At 43.6% G+C, this 17472-nt stretch overlaps 2 protein-coding genes across 6 annotated transcripts; one reads left to right on the top strand and one right to left on the bottom strand.

Annotated features, from left to right (window-relative positions):
• Positions 1-1864: 1864 nt before the first annotated feature.
• Positions 1865-9106, bottom strand: LOC139368490 (telomere zinc finger-associated protein-like). Of its 2 annotated transcripts, none has more exons than XM_071107446.1 (11): positions 8615-9106; positions 7501-8313; positions 6601-6911; positions 6290-6407; positions 5983-6075; positions 5075-5161; positions 4779-4933; positions 4489-4625; positions 4060-4224; positions 3764-3852; positions 1865-3626 (listed from the first exon to the last, which is right to left on the bottom strand). In XM_071107446.1, the coding sequence occupies exons 2-11, from the start codon at positions 8248-8250 to the stop codon at positions 3000-3002; spliced, it is 2532 nt and encodes an 843-aa protein (XP_070963547.1). In that variant the 5' UTR covers positions 8251-8313; positions 8615-9106; the 3' UTR covers positions 1865-2999. The 2 variants fall into 2 exon arrangements, with proteins under 2 accessions (XP_070963547.1, XP_070963545.1); XM_071107444.1 differs by having other exon boundaries at positions 8732-8874.
• On the top strand, positions 8891-17411 carry LOC139368491 (nucleolar protein 9). Of its 4 annotated transcripts, none has more exons than XM_071107450.1 (13): positions 8891-8948; positions 9866-10420; positions 10608-10830; positions 11029-11159; positions 11317-11458; positions 12509-12605; positions 12703-12800; positions 12990-13151; positions 13324-13579; positions 13801-13915; positions 14113-14287; positions 14484-14617; positions 14903-17248. In XM_071107450.1, exons 2-13 carry the CDS (start codon positions 9914-9916, stop codon positions 15023-15025), a joined length of 2163 nt encoding a protein of 720 aa, XP_070963551.1. In that variant the 5' UTR covers positions 8891-8948; positions 9866-9913; the 3' UTR covers positions 15026-17248. The 4 variants fall into 4 exon arrangements, with proteins under 4 accessions (XP_070963551.1, XP_070963548.1, XP_070963549.1 ...); XM_071107447.1 differs by lacking the exon at positions 8891-8948 and adding an exon at positions 9143-9278; XM_071107448.1 differs by lacking the exon at positions 8891-8948 and adding an exon at positions 9160-9503 and having other exon boundaries at positions 14903-17411.
• Positions 17412-17472: the final 61 nt, after the last annotated feature.

Here is a 17472-nt window from a genome sequence, read left to right as displayed (position 1 = left end):
TGCTTGACTTGATTTGATGCAAGACAATCCCATTCATGTACATTCACTTCTCACAAACTGACCTATTGGCTTGATTTGTCTCATCACTGATGTACAGTGTAAAAACGCAAACTTAATAACCTTAAGTAATTGAAGGTTATGTATTTTAAGTACTACATGTAACCTTTTATTTATCAAAGTGAGGACCAGAACAAATTCAAATTTACAATGATGGCCTGGCCAGTGACGACTGGAAGCCGCTTAAGACGAGTTGAAGCTCATTGTCAGACCCCAATGCACAGGCAAAATGAATAGGAAGTCCACAGAGTAGGGAAATGTCTTGAGGGGTTTCATAGTCTACTCTGCTGAGTAGGGGCTTCCACTGGGTGAGGTTCTTCTGTACTGCGCAACTCTCCAAGTGTGCCATTCATTTAGACAAACATGGCTACTGCAATGCCCACCGGGCCGGGCACACCACGTCATTTCAACGCAGATAATTGTATAATTGGTTGATAACGTTGATCAATGACATTAACCTATATTCACCCAGTCTAAAAGACTGGTGGAAAAGTTTTAGTTGGAATTTCCAATGTGTTATCACTATGCTTTTAACCATCTACAAGCACCACCAAATTCCAATGGAAAAACAATGTCTGATTTTTGGTTTAGTTGTCACCCAAATGTCCATCACTACGCTTTCAACCATTTTAAAGCACATGTCAGATGTTCTGTTTATTTATACAACAGATTGGGTTATCATCTAACAGCAGAACCAAATTACCTAGATTGTGGTTGAGATTACATTAAAAGTAAGTGATCAATGCTGTTCCAAGATTCTGGCAGATTATTACAGCAATTGTGAACATCCCCGCAGACCTGTGACTGGCCATTGCATGCTACAGGTAACTGCCAAAATAAACACCAACATAAAGTGTCTTAATGGGGCGTTGGGACACCACGAGCCAGAACAGCTTCAATGCACCTTGGCAGAGATTCTTCAAGTGTCTGGAACTCTATTGGAGGGAAGCGACACCATTCTTCCATGAAAATTCCGTAATTTGGTGTTTTGTTCATGGTGGTGGAAAACACTTTCTCAGGCGCCAATTCAGAATCTCCCAAAATTGTTCAATTGGGTTGAGATCTGGTGACTGAGACACCTCATGGTACATGGTTTACATAGTTTTCATGCTCATCAAACCGTTCAGTGACCACTCGTGCCCTGTGGATGGTGCCATTGTCATGCTGTGGGGGCGTAGCCATGGGAGCCAAAATAATAACCTGCCCAGCATTTTTATACATGACTCTAAGCATGATGGCATGTTAATTGCTTAATTAACTCAGGAAGCACACTTACCTTCATTTACTCAAGTGTTTCCATTAGTTTGGCAGTTATCTGTATCTTGAAAATGCATGCTTTATATGATTACATAAGAAGAAATGGAAAGTTACCGTAACCTCAAAATGTGGCCATGGATGTGTTACTAATTTGAATGTTACATTAGTTTGTAAAATGGCCTTAACTTTAGGCTATTTACTGTATTAGAAAAGTAATATTGAATTGTGTTTGGTTGAAAATGCAACAAAATGTCAACATTTGAAGGAGATGTCTTCTGCTTGGATAGTTCCATCCGTGCTGACTTAGTCTGGCTTTAATTCCAGTTTGTCTACAAATTAATGAATGACTTCAATAGCAACAGTGAATCTATTTAGATCTCTCAACAATCATTCTCTAGATAGCGCATTGGTAATAGACAGTGACAAATATCATAGCTAAGCAGCACTAGGCTTGGTTAAAACCCTGGATGGGAGACTAAAGGGTAGCTGTAGTCCGGGGGTCCTCAAACTTTTGGGCTTGGTGTGCCAAAGTATAATCTGAATGGTGGGCTGTGGGCTGAACAAATAGGCATTTATTTAAAAATATAACAATTTAAACAATCGCTTTTTTGTAATCATATAAATACATTTCAAACATTAACCAAATTGTAGCCATATAACTTGACACCAAACAACACATTCTGATTGCCAGCATTAAATATGTATTACTTTCTATGTTCATAACGCTAATAACTTGCAAATGTGCAGGGCCCTAGCATTTTGGGGGCCCCAAGAAATATTTTTACCCATCTCAAAGGCAAAACATTTTAGTGGCCCCCCTCTTTGCGGGCAGAGAGAAAAACGTGCTACTTTAAAGTTAATGTCCTGCAATTCGACACATTTTCCTTGGGGCGTGGAGAAAATGTTGCAGTTTTAAATCAGACTTTCTGCAATTCTACACATTTTTCCATGGGGCAGAAAGAACAGTTTGCAGTTTTAAAACGAATTGAATGCAAAACTAATTGAATGCAATTCTACTCATTTTGCTATGGGAAGGAGAGAAAATGTAGCAATTTTTATGTGAATTCCTTGCATGTTCTTATGATATCTGTGTGAGAGTGACTAACAAAATCAATGGGGGGCCCCTTGGAGGTCAGGGCACGTGCCTTGGGTGTCCGGTCAGTAACTCGGCCATGATTACAACAAGATTTAGATAGCTGGCTAGACTAACTTACCTAGCAATCTATAAAATGTTAGCTTACATGGGCTAATTGATTGACTGTCAGTGACTGACATAACAAGAGGAAAACTATTGAAATTGCACATTTTGTAATCCACTATGCTATCTCTAAACAGTAGGTTGAGACCCCGACTGACTTCGTAAAAAATAAATAAATAAATTCCACAAAAAAACAAAACAAGCCCCAGTCAGCTCTGCTGTAGATAGATTCTCCACTAGGTGCTGCCCCAGCCTGTTGTGTTCTTTTTCCTGATAGTGAACAGAACGTTGAAGATCTGATGTTGTTTTAAAGGTACAAATTCAACATATTTTATACAAGGGTTTGTCTATGTTGAAATTTGGTTACTACGATGACATAATCCTGTGGTTGAAATGTCACCCTCAAAACAACAGTTAATTACTTTTTTCAAATCCCATGCATTTTCCCAAGTAGATTCCACGTCACAATACGTTGCCTGTCCCGTCCTCAGGCCTTGCTCTTAGCAGGAGGATCCTCCCGTATGTCCTTCAGATCCACCGTGGTCTCAGGGATGGGGTAGTCTCCTGCCACCAGGAGAGTCTGGTCCATCACATCTGTCACAATGAAACCATGCCCCACCACACCCGAACCCTGGGAGGAGAGCACCTCCACCTGGCCATGTCCCTGTCCCACCCCAACCTGGTGAAAGCCGACCTGGCCATGAGTAAGGCCCACCTCTACCACACCTTGGCTCTGGGCTAAGCCTACCTCCAATTGGCCAGGCCCATGCCCCACCACAGCCTGGTTAAAGCCCACCACCACCTGCCCTTGGCTTGACACCACCTCCTCCACCAGGGGCTGGATAACCACCCTGAGGATGTCACTGGCTCCTGGTACAGTTCCAGGTCCAGACACACTGAGTCCAGGTCCAAAGACAGGAAGAGGGACACTGGGTCCAGAGACAGGTGCCAGCCCCTCAGGTGTCCCCTTCTCAGTGGGTGGTGTTGGTGAGGGGCTAGTCTCATCCTCCTCCTGCGACCCCTCATCCTTTACTATCAGGTTCCGTAGCTTCCTCTCCCGCGGGTTGTAGTTCTCGGTGCGGTTGTGGACCTGAATATGACGTCGTAAGTGGGCCTGGAGGAAAAGAGGAGAGACTTCAGTATTCAATTCAAATTATACAGTTTCATTTATCCCCTCAGTGGCTGGGTGAGCATTAAACATGCATGGACATTTGAGGAACCAAGCTAGCACATTGGAAATGCATGGCTTACCTGTCTGGTGAACTTGTAGCCACACTTTTCGCACTCAAACTTCCTCATGCCCTGATGGCGACGCACATGGACGCGGAGCTGCTCGATGGCTGGAGGATTTAACAAACAAGGCCATAAGAAAACATACAGTAAACGTGTTTTGCCGCATTTTGTTCAACTAAAGTCGGGATTGAATCTTTTCAGGACGAAATCTACTGATTAGATTAAAACATGACAGAAAATATTATTTCAACAGAAAAGGTAGTATCATCAGTGACGCCACAATCTCTTGTCAACCACGACAGTTCCTCTCTCACCCTTGAAGGTCTTGCCACATATCTTACAGCAGTGAGGGCGGTCGTCCTGGTGCTTGCTGGCAACATGGCGAAGCATCGGGCCCTTCTCTGTGAAGCGCTGGTTACAGAACTCACAGCTGTAAGGCCGCTCTCCCGTGTGGGTGCGATGGTGCTTGTCAAGACTGGCTGGAATGACATACAAACACACACATAGGCATCGGCACAAGCGCAATGTTCAAGCGTCGGAATAGGTCGTGTGAGAGCTCACTGGATGTTAATGTGAGAGTGTATGTGTTAGTCTGAGAGACAGAGAGTGTGTTTTAGTCTAGCTAAATGATAACTATGAGACTAAATCATACTGTAGGACCTGTGTAACTATGTTCATTGTTAGTAATGGGTGTGTCCTGCTATGGCATCTGCAGGGCCTAGAGAGTGGATGGCGGTTCTTACCCTGTGTCCGGAAGGTCTTCCCACAAAGGTGGCACTGATAGGGCTTCTCTCCAGTGTGAACGCGCAGGTGCATGTTGAGGTTGGCCTTCTGGGTAAACGCATGGTTGCAGTACTCACACACAAATGGACGCTCATTTCTGAGAAAGTGAGACAAACAAACAGGGACATCACATTATTTGATACATTACGTCACATTATACGACAGTAGGCTATATCGGTTCAGTCAAACAGTCTAGCTCCCCCACGGTAACAAACTCCTCACCCACTACCATGCCCAGACGCAGCCCCACCTGTGAATGGCTTTGATGTGCATCTGCAGGCCGTTTCGGCTGGAGGCTCGATGGCCACACTCTTCACACACAAAGAGCTTCTCGCCTCGATGCTTGGACGCCTCATGCAGACGCACCTCCGTTTTAGACAGGTAGGCTTTGCTGCACAGAGAGCACTGTGGGAAATATTCATCACAGGTTAGACGGTGATCAGCAAGCAAGCAGTCATACATCTTGACAATAATGCAGAAGCAAAAGATGGTTTGAATACAGGAAAAGGCCGACCAATTAACGCAAAGGAAAGAGAGAAGACTTACTGCATGTGGTTTGGGTGCGCCATGGATTTTGATTTCATGGTTTCTCAAATCTTTTTTACGCATAAACTGTTCCGAGCATGACGTACACTGAAATAGATACAAGATCAAGCGATAATATGTCAATATGAGTTTGATACAAAGCACATCAGGGAGAGAAGTCTTCAAATGTAAATTAATGACATGTTCACCAGGGTTGGGGACAATTTGGAATATATTAATTCAATTCAAACAATTCATTTTAAGTTGGCCACACCTCAAAGGAAGCGGAATTTGAATTGAATTTGAATTGGGGGAAGTCTAATTTTATTCAAAGCAATTCAAACTAATTCAACTGAGATGTGAAACATGAGCTTAATTCATTTGACAAATGTTTTATCAAAAGGATATGCCACTTAATTAATGCAAAGAATACACATACCATTTAAAATATTAGTTTGATTATTTTTCTTTGGCATGAGTTGTTAGATTGTTCCCTTCCATATTGCAGTGTTTGATCTAACGCAATCTGGGAAATGTATTTTTGTTTATATATTGAAAAACAAATTCATGAATTATTATAGACAACCTGATCTTAGAATATTTCCAAATCACTGTAATGATTTCCAATTGTTTTAGGAGAATGAGTTTTACAACTGGAAATGTTTCAACCTTATGCTACATGGTTTTGGTAAATAATCATTACTATGGTGACGTCTAGAATAAATAATTAGAATTTCATTGAATAAAATTCTACTTCCTTTAATTCAAATTCAATTCAAATGATGCTTCCTGTGGTGTGTGGCCAATTCAAATTCAAGAATTGGGTTGGAGTTAAAGAGCAATTCGCAACTCAATTCAGACTTGACCTCAACCCTGATGTTCACTGTCCTGTGGGCGTGTTCAAGGGTGTAAGGTGGTAGGTGCTGGACCTTATTGGGCATTTCCCCTGTATGGGAGACAGTGTGCAGACGTAGATCCACCACTCTGTCAAATGACATGGGGCATTGAAGACAGTTGTGCACCTGTAGTAACAACAAGAATACACACATACAGTGCATGAGGGAAAATGTAAGGTATTGCATAATTTAGGGCACACAAGTGTCAAAATGTTTTACAACCGAAAACAAAAATAAGCATTTCTTATTGGACAAGTCATGGTAATCCCTCCCCTTTATGCTCACTTTTCTTCCTTTTGATGACTAAGCGGACATGACTTTAGTCCTGCTGATCACTCACCGCTTTTACTTTTTCACCACATTTGCAGTTCCGGGCCTGGTGGTCCATCAGATTCTCCTTCCTGTAGTACCTCTTCCCACACTTAGAGCATGCAAAGGGCTTCTCACCCGTATGACGCCTGGTGAACAGTGGAAGAACATAAATAACACACCAACACTAGTCACTCGATAATAGCAGTCTTTGTCATTATTCAGGTCTCTCTTGCAAGATATTTTTATCTCAACAGGACCAACCTTTAAAAACAAAAGATTGTATAATAAAGACAGAATCAATGCAAAGTCAATGCAATGTGATAGCAGTGAGTTGCATACCTGTTGTGTACTTTGAGATAGTATTTGCTGAGGAAGGTCTTATTGCAGGTGGGGCACTGAACAGAGCCCTTTTTGGAGCCCTTGGCCACCTCCTCACTGTTCTCTTTATTGACAGCTTTGCCTGGTCCTTTACGTCTGCCTTTGGGGCTGGAGGTGGTAGTCGGTAGGGCATGGGGCACATACTCTTCATCCGTGTCCTCATCCACCCCCTCCATCAAACCATCATCGTCGTCATCATCATCGTGAGGCTGCAAATGAGAATTAGCTTTATAGCTAACATCTGGTACAATGCCAGTGACCATGTCTGTTACCTGCGAAAAAGACGAACACAATGAATCATCATCTCTATTGTCATTCATCACATCTTCTGGCCCATCCACCTGTAACTGGGAGACACAATATTTCATGCATTATCCATCATATTGTAGTTATAGCCTAAGCACTGGCATGTATAGGCCTACTGCAGGGGTCGGCAACAGGCAGCACGCGGGCCAAAACCGGCTCATGAGTGATTTTCTTTGGCCCCCCAAATTTTTTAGTAAATTATTATTCTAAAAAGGTTTTGGGGGAAAATACCAGGAATTCAGATAAAAAATATATCTAATTTAGGAAATCTGTTCCCAAGTATTCCCACGAATAAATAAAAAAGAGACGTGATCGTGAAATAAGGTATGAAATTATTTTCAAATACAATCTCTTTTTGGGCATAGTTGTGGCCAATTTGCAGTGTACAAATTCTTATAAATATGTTCCGGCCCCCCGACCATTTGCTCTGACAAAGTAGGCCTATCCCTGGCCTACTTTATAGTTCTAGTATAAATCTACAAATCTGTAGGAACATACCCTCCTAATCTATTCTTACGTTAACATTTTAGGATAAGGTTATGTATTCTAGCCTACCTCTGTTGTATCTGTAGGCTGAGGGAGGCTTTGTCCCTCATCCTCAGCCCCATCACTTCTATCCATTAGGCTGATAACTAGTTGTGGTGTTCCCCTGCTGGTGGTTCCCTGGGGCAGGAGCTGCGGCCTGGTGCCCTCTCCAAGCAGCCTTCTGGAGATCTTCACCTTACGCCCAGAGCGAGTTGTGGTGGCTGTTGCTTCTGGAGGATCCTTCTTACTTGAGCCGCTACTAGGGGTTTGGGATTTTTTGGGCCTCCCTCTTTTTTGGGGGGGCCTTCCCCTTTTTAGGGGGACCTTGGTTTCTGTAGAAATTACAGGTGGGATTAGGCCAGCATCTTCACCCAGAAGATCTGCAGACGGAGGTTCTTCTGGAGAGATGGTCCCTTCTGTGGTGAACTGCTGACAGAGGGCGAGCGCATCTGGTACACATAGGCTGTCTGCAGCCTGTTGCACATTGTCCAGATTCAGAGAGTCAAGCTTCAAATTCCCTGTGTAGAAAAAGTCTAGAAGTAGTTCCAGGCCGTCAGTGGGGCACTCCTTTGGGAGGGAGACCTTCTTAACCATGGTAGTGGTTGGCTCAGATTCCTGGAAAATCTTACTAAAACAGGCCAGGATGTTGCGATGGGCATTGTACGCCCTCCCATCCCCTCCTACAGTCAGCTTGGCATCACAGAACCAGCCAAGACCCCTCTGCTCATTCAGAAAAGACAACACCCGTTGGGCATGGGTGCTGCTCACCTGTGTAAGCATCTCTCACCCTTGACAGTAGATTGCTGCTTCTCAAGGTACACTGGATTCAGTGTCATGGAGTTGCTTGAAAGAGTCAGAAAACAGATGACAATTGAAGAAATGAATAGAAAATGGGCTACTGTCTGTAACTTCTATTAATATCATTAGGCTATTAGTATTCTTGCAATCTTAAGTCTTAACTACACCATCATCAGTCATTTGTCATGCATAGTCCAGACTTCAGATGCATTATTAGCTAGATATTCACTTAAACCTGGTATGAGACATTTGCACAATGGGTTGAGTAGTACTAAATATGCCAACACATATGAGATAATAAAACTGAAATAAATAGAATTAGTTTAAGATTAGACAAATGTATTACCCAGAAATTATTAGTAGGTAGGCCCCTAACTAGCTACGCACCTCGACGTTTTCGACATTATACAGACGCTCCCTAAGCTTTCATCTGTCCAGTAGAAACAACAGAGACGCGATTTACCTTTGCAGGATGCTGGCAATCGTGTCACTGCTATCGGTTGATGGAATGGTGCATTGCATTTAATATAATTTATAAACAGTAATTTTGACTAACGTATCAGGAACATGTATTGCGTTATGTCTCGTCCAGGCCAGGCGGTAGGCACCGGATGTGACGGTTAGGCTAGCATATTGCAAGCGAGCTAGCTAACCGTAAATACACGCTTTGCAATTGAATGGTGGGTAGCATGTTAACATCACGTTCAAATTACACGATCGTGTAGTTATATAATTGCATTATTTGGGGATCGACTAACTAATGATATTTCGAGTTGATGTTCTCTTTGGTGGATGCATGGTTAGCTGTCTACGCTATCAGCTAGCTACGCGAACAACTGAGCATGCGTGAACCCCGTGAAGTTATTTACTGTCCATCCTATTTTATCGATAACCCCACCCCCCCCACCCAAAATAATTGGGCAGTCTAGCCTGAGTTATAGTTAATATTTTGTATCCAGGTTGCGTTAATTTAATAAATGCCTATTTTAGGTAGCTGTAACTAATATAAGGTAGGTAACGGCAAAACGAGCTTGCTAACTGCTAAACGCTGTAACCGTCGCTGTGGGATACTGGTTGGCCAATTATTACTCAGAATGGCGTCTGGCTGGCTCACATGGTGAAACCACTACGCTATCTAGCTAACAGTAACGTTATACTGTAGCAATGTGCCAACACGATTTTTATTCGTTCGCTATAGAGGTCCTCCAAGCATATTTTTGAGAAGCTACGGAGAGGTACTGCTTGGTATCCAACCTTCGTCTTGCCGATCGTGGTATATGCTCACCAGTAACGTTTGTTGGCTAGCTAACTAATGTAACAAAAGCTATCTTAGCTAGCTAACCAGAGATTCATTGACATCACTGTAGTATTGGGCAGCAACTGTGTTCATTCACCTTAGCGAAGTTAAATTTGTTACTACTAGTAGTTAGGTAAATTATATGTAGCTAGCTAACGTGTTATCTATTTACACCAACGTTAGCTAGCTAGCTAACAACAATCAATCTTAACTTGCCTGCTAGTATAGTATGTACAGATAGCTAAATCGATGCTTGCCCATTGCATTAGTCGTGTTCATTTTGTACTATTCTCTCTCCAGGGTTCCCCACCTTACATCTTACTTGCAAAGGGAAAGCCATAAGAAACCATGAAAGTGCAGAAATCTCTCCCCAAAACCAAGCAGACGTCCAAGAGGCAACAATGTAATGACAAGTGGTTCAAGTCCAACAGAATTGCCAAAAACTCAGACTCTTCAAACCTCAGCCCAAGCACAGCCATGGCCAAGCTAGAGCACCGCGCATCTAACCTTAGAAAGGACAAGCCTAACCTGAAGAGACTGAAGAAGGGTGCCAAGGCTGTGTCCTTCAGACCGGTCAAGACTCCGGCTGCCACGGAAAGGACCCCCTCTCGTCCCCTGACCAACGGGGGAGCAGGTGGACCAGAGCAGGGCAGTGACTCAGACGAGTCCCAGGACTGGAGCTCCTTTGCCAAGTCTGTTTTACATCAAAATGGTGGTGGAGAGAGTATGGAGGGCCAGGAGAGTTGTGTCTCAGCCAAAGCTGTGCCTGGCAGGATAGAGGAGGAGGCTTTTGTTCACTGTGCAGAGCGAGACTACATCCATAATCGCACAGTGCTGGTCATGCAACAGGGTCAGGTACTTACGCAGTATTTTCAGCTACACTTTTCAGTGGCAACTACACTCCCTGCTATAAGCTACTTCCTGTGTGCTTTCACTAATGCCTCCTGCTAGTGTTTTGTCTCTTATAAATTGTATTATTAATTTTGTCCATGCTGTGTGGATTAAAGTTATTCTAAGTCACCCTGATCTCTTTTTCCTGCAGACCCTGTGTTTTAGGGGGAAGTGCCTTCTGTCATGTCTGTACGGTCGGGTGGAGGTGCATGGTTTCACCCTTGAGGAGGGTCAGCAGTCCTACCCACTTTTTTCCCCTTCCTCACATTGCCCCCTCACCGTCAGAGCACTGGGGGATTCCCCTAACCCCAGCAAGACCAAGAAAGCGGGCCGTCTAGAGGCCAAAGCCATTGTCCGCAAGTACCTCTCTACAGGTAAGTAGAGCCTTTGAATGAGACCGTCCACCCTTTAAATAATTTGCATGACACTATCCTCAGCTGCCTTCTTTTTGTGATTTGTTTCCAGTTATAGGCCTAGTTAGATCACCCTTGAGGGAGTAAATTGTTGGTTTGAGTTTGAAGCAACCTTACAAACGAGCAGCATTTAATCTTTATTTTCTGTGTTCTGTTTAGAGACACGTAGAAGGTTGTTGAGTGAAGTAGATTCAGACTCCTGTGTGATCCTGCTGGAGCCCCTGGACACCCCTCTGACGCGGTTCCTCACCAGTTTCCCAGACCTCAAAGAGCTGTTTGGACTCAGTTCGGTGGGTTGACTCTGATAATCCGATGTTGTCTATCTACAGCATGTTACTACTGGCCTTTTCATACAGACTTTGATTGTACTGACCTCTTCTTTGTAGAGTTACTGTAAAGCACGTTTTGACAACTACTGATGTAAAAATGGCTTTATTTGAATGATAGAGGGACATCCGAGAGAGTTCAGCTATGCTGGACACTCCGCTCTCTGGCCTTGGCATAACCCCACTGCGGAAAACAGCCGGAGGCATGGTTATGTCACAGACCTACAGGGAGGCTCTCAACGGCCTGGTTAACGCCTGTGCAGGTAAACACACACACACAGCCCTGCTATCTCAAAGAGGAACCCCAAAAAACGACTTATTTGGTCGAAAAAGATCTACGTGGCAGCAGTGTTATTTAGAAACACTTTTTATAGTGCCAACATTGACTACAAAGTGGAAATAGTATACTTTTGGTTATAAAGTCAGTATCTTCCAAACGGGAGATTTGTGACATTTAGGGAAAACTATTACACGCCTAAATCCTTGGATATTGGAGGGTTGTGTTTTGATTTCAATCACGCCCAGTCTTGCCCACGAACACGGGATGGTAATGCCTAGGGAGTATTGTCATGCACGGTGAACCGGTTGCGCCAAGTGCGCTCTATCCAATCGTAGCAGTGCAATCGACCTAAAGTAAACCCGTTAGCATGCAGCGCCTCGGACTTGTTTACATGAGACAACAATACATAAATCTTTGCCAATGTTATGTTGAAAGAACGAGACTTGTTGTTTATCAAGGTCTTGGGTTTTTTTCCAACTCAAACATCCTCACATTCGTGCGCTAACGTTAGCATCACAAACACAACTGTCATCAAAGACACTGATACCAGTGATGGTACAGAAAACAGGAAATCCTCTGAGCTTGGTATTCTTGGCCAATCACCTTCACATGCTGTGTCACCAGGTCGCGTTCAGCAGGACACAGTCTTTTGGAACGATCAAATAGAAATATGTAATCTAGAACAAAACATACCTCTGACATGTAGATCAAGCAATCATGAATGCGGCCCAGGTTGCTAAGCCTATTCGTCACGTGTACGGTGGCTGTTTGGGATATTTCAAGTAAACGACACACAACTGTAGAGAACATAACTCACCCACTTCAAACTCTCATTGCTCCTGGCATTTCTTAATGGGGATGTGGGAAAGTGAGGTGACATGAGTGAGTTCAGCCCCTCTTTAACATGGCAAACAGGTCCCCTTCAGTTCTTTTCTACTGACAAGCATGTCATGTTTCTGTTGTATTCCACATGATGGAGGCGGAGATATTTCAACCTGATGACCTATGGACTGTTTTTGTTCTTCATCTACAGAGGAGCTAGATGGCTGTCCAGTTATTCTTGTATGTGGTGCTAAGAATGTTGGAAAGTCCACCTTCAACCGTCACCTCATCAATACCTTACTTAACCAGTGAGTAATGTGTTTTTGATTTGTTTGTTTGGTTGGAAGGTTCTTCAGTGATACAATGCTTACAGCATTAACCCTCCCTGTGTGTCTGTGTGTGCAGCACTGCAAGTGTAGAATACCTGGAGTGTGACCTGGGCCAGACAGAGTTCACTCCCTCAGGTTGTCTCTCTCTGTCTACTGTCAGAGAGCCACTGCTGGGTATGTATCGTAACTGTTTTCTTTATCATGTGTACAATACATTATAGTGCAGTGAGTGAGTTTTCATTACACATGCCAAATACACTGTAACTACCTGTATTTCCCTGTATTTTTCAACGGTCCTATAAATGTTTTGGGTCTTAACTAATCCAAACTAACCCTGGTCTGTCTGTCTCATGTTGTTTCCAGGTCCCCCCTTTACACACCAGTGGGCCCCAGAGCACATGATCTTCTATGGCCAGTCGTCCTGTGAAACGGACCTGGACCGCTATCTGGAGTCCCTCAAGTCCCTGTGGCGCTTGTACAACCGAGAGACGCCCATCGTCATCAACACCATGGGCTGGGTCAAAGGTCAGTAACACAGTATTCTTGGCAACCCGGGGGCAAAATTTGTCTCAAATGCCATGTTCGTGTATAGCCCAATCTTTAAAAAGAAGGGGAAAGCAAGCACACATTTGAACAGAAGTAATGCATAGTAATTCATACTTGTATCTGCCATTTTAACATGTGCCTGCTTCTTCAGGTTTTGGCTTTCAGTTGTTGGTGGACATCATTCGCCTTTTCTCCATTTCTCACGTGGTGCAGCTCAGTAGTGGGGATAAAGTCATGTGCCCCCAACTCACCCCTGAGTTCCTGAGGTCATCCCACGGCTGGCAGACACACCCTCCTGTCCAGTCAGCTTTGGGGGAGGACAACTCTGGAACTCATCCTGCCCAGCGGAGTTATACTCTATTCCGTATTCACTCAGAGTTTGAAGGAGCAGGCCGCCCGGGAGAAATGTAAGAGTCCTAACAACACCACAGCTTTCTTGGTTGCCATGGGATATACATTTTTTTTGCTGATGGAAGATACTTTCCCTTTACTTTTAGAGAAAAGACAAACCCACCCTGCACTTCTTGCCAGGAACACTTGTCCATTAAGCTGACGTATCAGTCTTCGTCTGCCCTACTTCTCTGACTTCCTCTCTCTCCTCTGCGGTGTGTGTATTATTCTTCCAAAGGAGACACCAACGCAGCAACGAGCAGCGTGACCTGGCTCTGCTGGGCTACTTCAGCCAGCTGCAGTCCCCTGAACCAGGCCCTGTCAGACCCCTACACTGCTTCACCCCCTACCAGGTAAGAAATCATCAACACTTTTTGAAAGAAGAATGTTGCCACAATCTGAATCTTTGACGTGACCCATTCTGAAGTGTCCTGTTCTGCCAGCCTGCTTGCACCAAATCATGTTTATTTATGATAAGCATAGGATTCAAGTCAGCATTTAACAATAAAAACAAATTCCACTACGTCCATCTCTTGTCCTCTCCCTGCAGGTTCCCCATTCAGCAGTGGCTGTGGGTGTGACACACTGCGAGGTGGCACCAACTCATGTGCTCTACACTGCCAATGCCAGTCTGGTGGGGCTGTGCTGTCTGAATGAGAAGGTATCAGGCAGGGGAAGCCCAGTACTGCTCTCCCAAACCCCTGTCTGTCCCTGTGTGGGCTTTGGTACGTGTATATACACTATGTTAACCATAAACACATCATCTTTCAGTCTTCTGATGTGTGGTAACAACAGTAATGCATGTATATCAAACCTAGAACAATAACAAAGTTTGGCATCTCCACATGGATGACTACCTCTTGGATGAATGACACGCTGGTGAGCGCAATCTATTAAGTAGTGTTTCTCTCTGTTCCGCAGGTGTCCTTCGAGGTGTGGACATGGCACGGGGCCTGTACTTCCTTGTTACACCTGTAGCTCCCTCCATCCTCCGTCAGGTCAACTGTCTTCTGCTGGGGGCTGTCACACTGCCCAACACCCTCCTCACAGGCCAGGTAAGACGAGATGATACCTCCCACACACTAAGCACTCTAAACACTTCACCGATGTACTCTCTGCTCCACAAACCTCTGTTCAATATCTTTGTTTGACTTTCACACTTGAATATCAGCTATAATAAAATGTGAAAAATCACAACTGCCCCAAACTATTACATTTTTCTTTCGGACTGATTTGTTGTCCTGTTCCTCTCCATCGGTGTAAGCTTTTACCTATCAAAGTGTTTTGGTTCAGTCACTCATGCTTGTGTCATCTTAGCCCATATCCTCTTTCTGTTACAGACAGGAATTCTGGGAGATCCTCCCTACGTCACAATGGACTACAGCTTTGAGCTAACTGGGGCCGGCAAGCTTCACGTCTTCAAGGGGCTTGTAAGACCTGGCCAGATGAGAAACGCAAAGTGATTGTTTTTGTTTTTATGGTTTCACAGCAAGAAATCTTTTTTTTTCTTTTTTTTTCGCCTTGTTTATTGACTTTAAACACCAAGGCCAGAGTTAAGGTCGTTGAATGTACAGAAGTGAAGGTTCAGGAGAGGGTGTACCGTAGAGTTGGTGTGAGTGACTCGAGGGCGTACTCGCACTCCAGATCAGTGCTGAAGACGGCCCAGGCTGTGGAGGTCAACTCCCTCTTGTTGGTGTCAATTGGGTTTACCTTGGTCTACAATCATGAGAGAATTTGTTTTGGGGGGGGGTTGCTGTATTCAATAGTTTAGGATGTTTGAATGTGTTTCTATCACATTGACAATATCTAGACATGCAGTTAAACCTCTGTCTGCATCTGAAATGGCACTGTATTCCCTGGCGCACTGGTCAAAAGTAGTGCGCTATATAAGGAAGAGGGTGCCATTTGGGACACAAACTGGGTTTGATGTCTATTCCTCATGGGTCACATTCCAAAGCCAAGATTGTACACATTATCAAATGTAAACAAATTGATATACTTTTTGTTGTTGAAAATGTGAGCTTTTCTTGTCACTGTCAGGACTTTCTAAATCTGTTGACCTTTGGTCTTTTTAAGTGGCCCATCATGACATGTCCCTAGCAGATGTGATATCATGGTTAAATGTTCAAAGTTCCATGTCATAATATACAGTACCAGTCAAAAGTTTGGACACACCTACTCATTCAAGGGTTTATCTTTGTTTACTATTTTCTACATTGTAAAATAATAGTGAAGACAAACTATGAAATGACACACGCAACCAAAAAAAGTGTTAAAACAAATCAAAATATAAGTAGCCACCCTTTGCCTTGATGACAGCTTTGTGCACTCTTGGCATTCTCTCAACCAGCTTTGCCTGGAATGCTTTTCCAACAGTTTTGAAGGAGTTCCTACATATGCTGATAAGGCTGCTTTTCCTTCCCTCTGCGGTCCAACTCATCCCAAACCATCTCAATTGGGTTGAAGTCGGGTGATTGTGGAGGCCAAGTCATCTGATGCAGCATTCCATCACTCTCCTTGGTCAAATAGCCCTTACACAGCCTGGAGGTGTGTTGGGTCATTGTCCTGTTGAAATACAAATTATAGTCCCACTAAGAGCAAACCAGATGAGATGGCGTATCACTGCAGAATTCTGCGGTAGCCATGCTGGTTAAGTGTGCCTTGAATTCTAAATAAATCACTGACAGTGTCACCAGCAAAGCACCATCACACCACCACCTCCATGCGTCACGGTGGGAACCACACATGCAGAGATCATTGTCTTGCTCACCTGCTCTGCGTCTCACAAAGACACGGCAGCTGGAACCAAAAATCTCAAATTTGGACTCATCAGACCAAAGGGCAGATTTCCACCGGTCTAATGTCCATTGTTTGTGTTTCTTGGCCCAAGCAAGTCTCTTCTTATTGGTGTTCTTTAGTAGTGGTTTCTTTCCAGCAATTTGACCATGAATAGTGGATGTTGAGATGTCTGTTACTTGAACTCCGTAAAGCATTTATTTGGCTGCAATCTGAGGTGCAGTTAGCTGCTGATTTCTGAGGCTGGTAACCCTAATGAACTTATCCTCTGTGGCAGAGGTAACTCTGGGTCTTCCTTTCCTGTGGTGGTCCTCGAGAGCCAGTTTCATCATAGCTCAATGGTTTTTGCGACGGTACTTAAAGGAACTTTCAAACTTCTTGAAGTTTTGGGAATTGACTGACCTCCATTTCTAATTAATGCTGTTCTTGTAATAATATGAACTTGGTATTTTACCATATAGGGCTATCTTCTGTATACCATCCCTAACTTGTCACAACACAACTGATTGTCTCACATGCATTAACTTTTAACAAGGCACACCTGTTAATTGAAATGCATTCCAGGTGACTACCTCATGAAGCTGGTTGAGAGAATGCCAAGATTGTGACAAAGTTGTCATCGAGGCAAAGGGTGGCTACTTTGAAAAATCTCACGTAGAACACTTTTTTGGTTACTACATGATTCCATGTGTGTTATTTCATAGTTTTGATGTCTTCACCATTTTTCCACACTGTGGAATGTACATTGTCTTGAAAAGAGGTTGTACATTTGGGCCATGTTACAGCTTAAGATTCACTCTACAAGTGATATTCATGAAAAGCCTGGATGGAGATGGGCATGAAAGTGCTTGCAGGGGTCTTCTCTGACAATGAAACCCATTAAAACAAAAGAACTTAATGTCACTTGCTCAACAATCCATCTATAGAGCTATTGGATAACACCTGTCAAAAATATTCCAGAGCAACAAAAAAAAGGAGGAACCTGTACACACAGTGTACCTGAATAGTAGTTCACTACGAATTGTTACAGTTTTCCGTCCATGTTTTTTAAAATGTTTTTTTTTTTTTATACCATAGTAATGGATGTAAATGCTTCAAGTAACATCTCTGTTGC

The sequence above is a fragment of the Oncorhynchus clarkii genome, chromosome 16 (assembly GCF_045791955.1).
Source record: "Oncorhynchus clarkii lewisi isolate Uvic-CL-2024 chromosome 16, UVic_Ocla_1.0, whole genome shotgun sequence".
NCBI lineage: Eukaryota > Metazoa > Chordata > Actinopteri > Salmoniformes > Salmonidae > Oncorhynchus > Oncorhynchus clarkii.
This window is presented reverse-complemented; position numbering and strand designations above follow the sequence as displayed.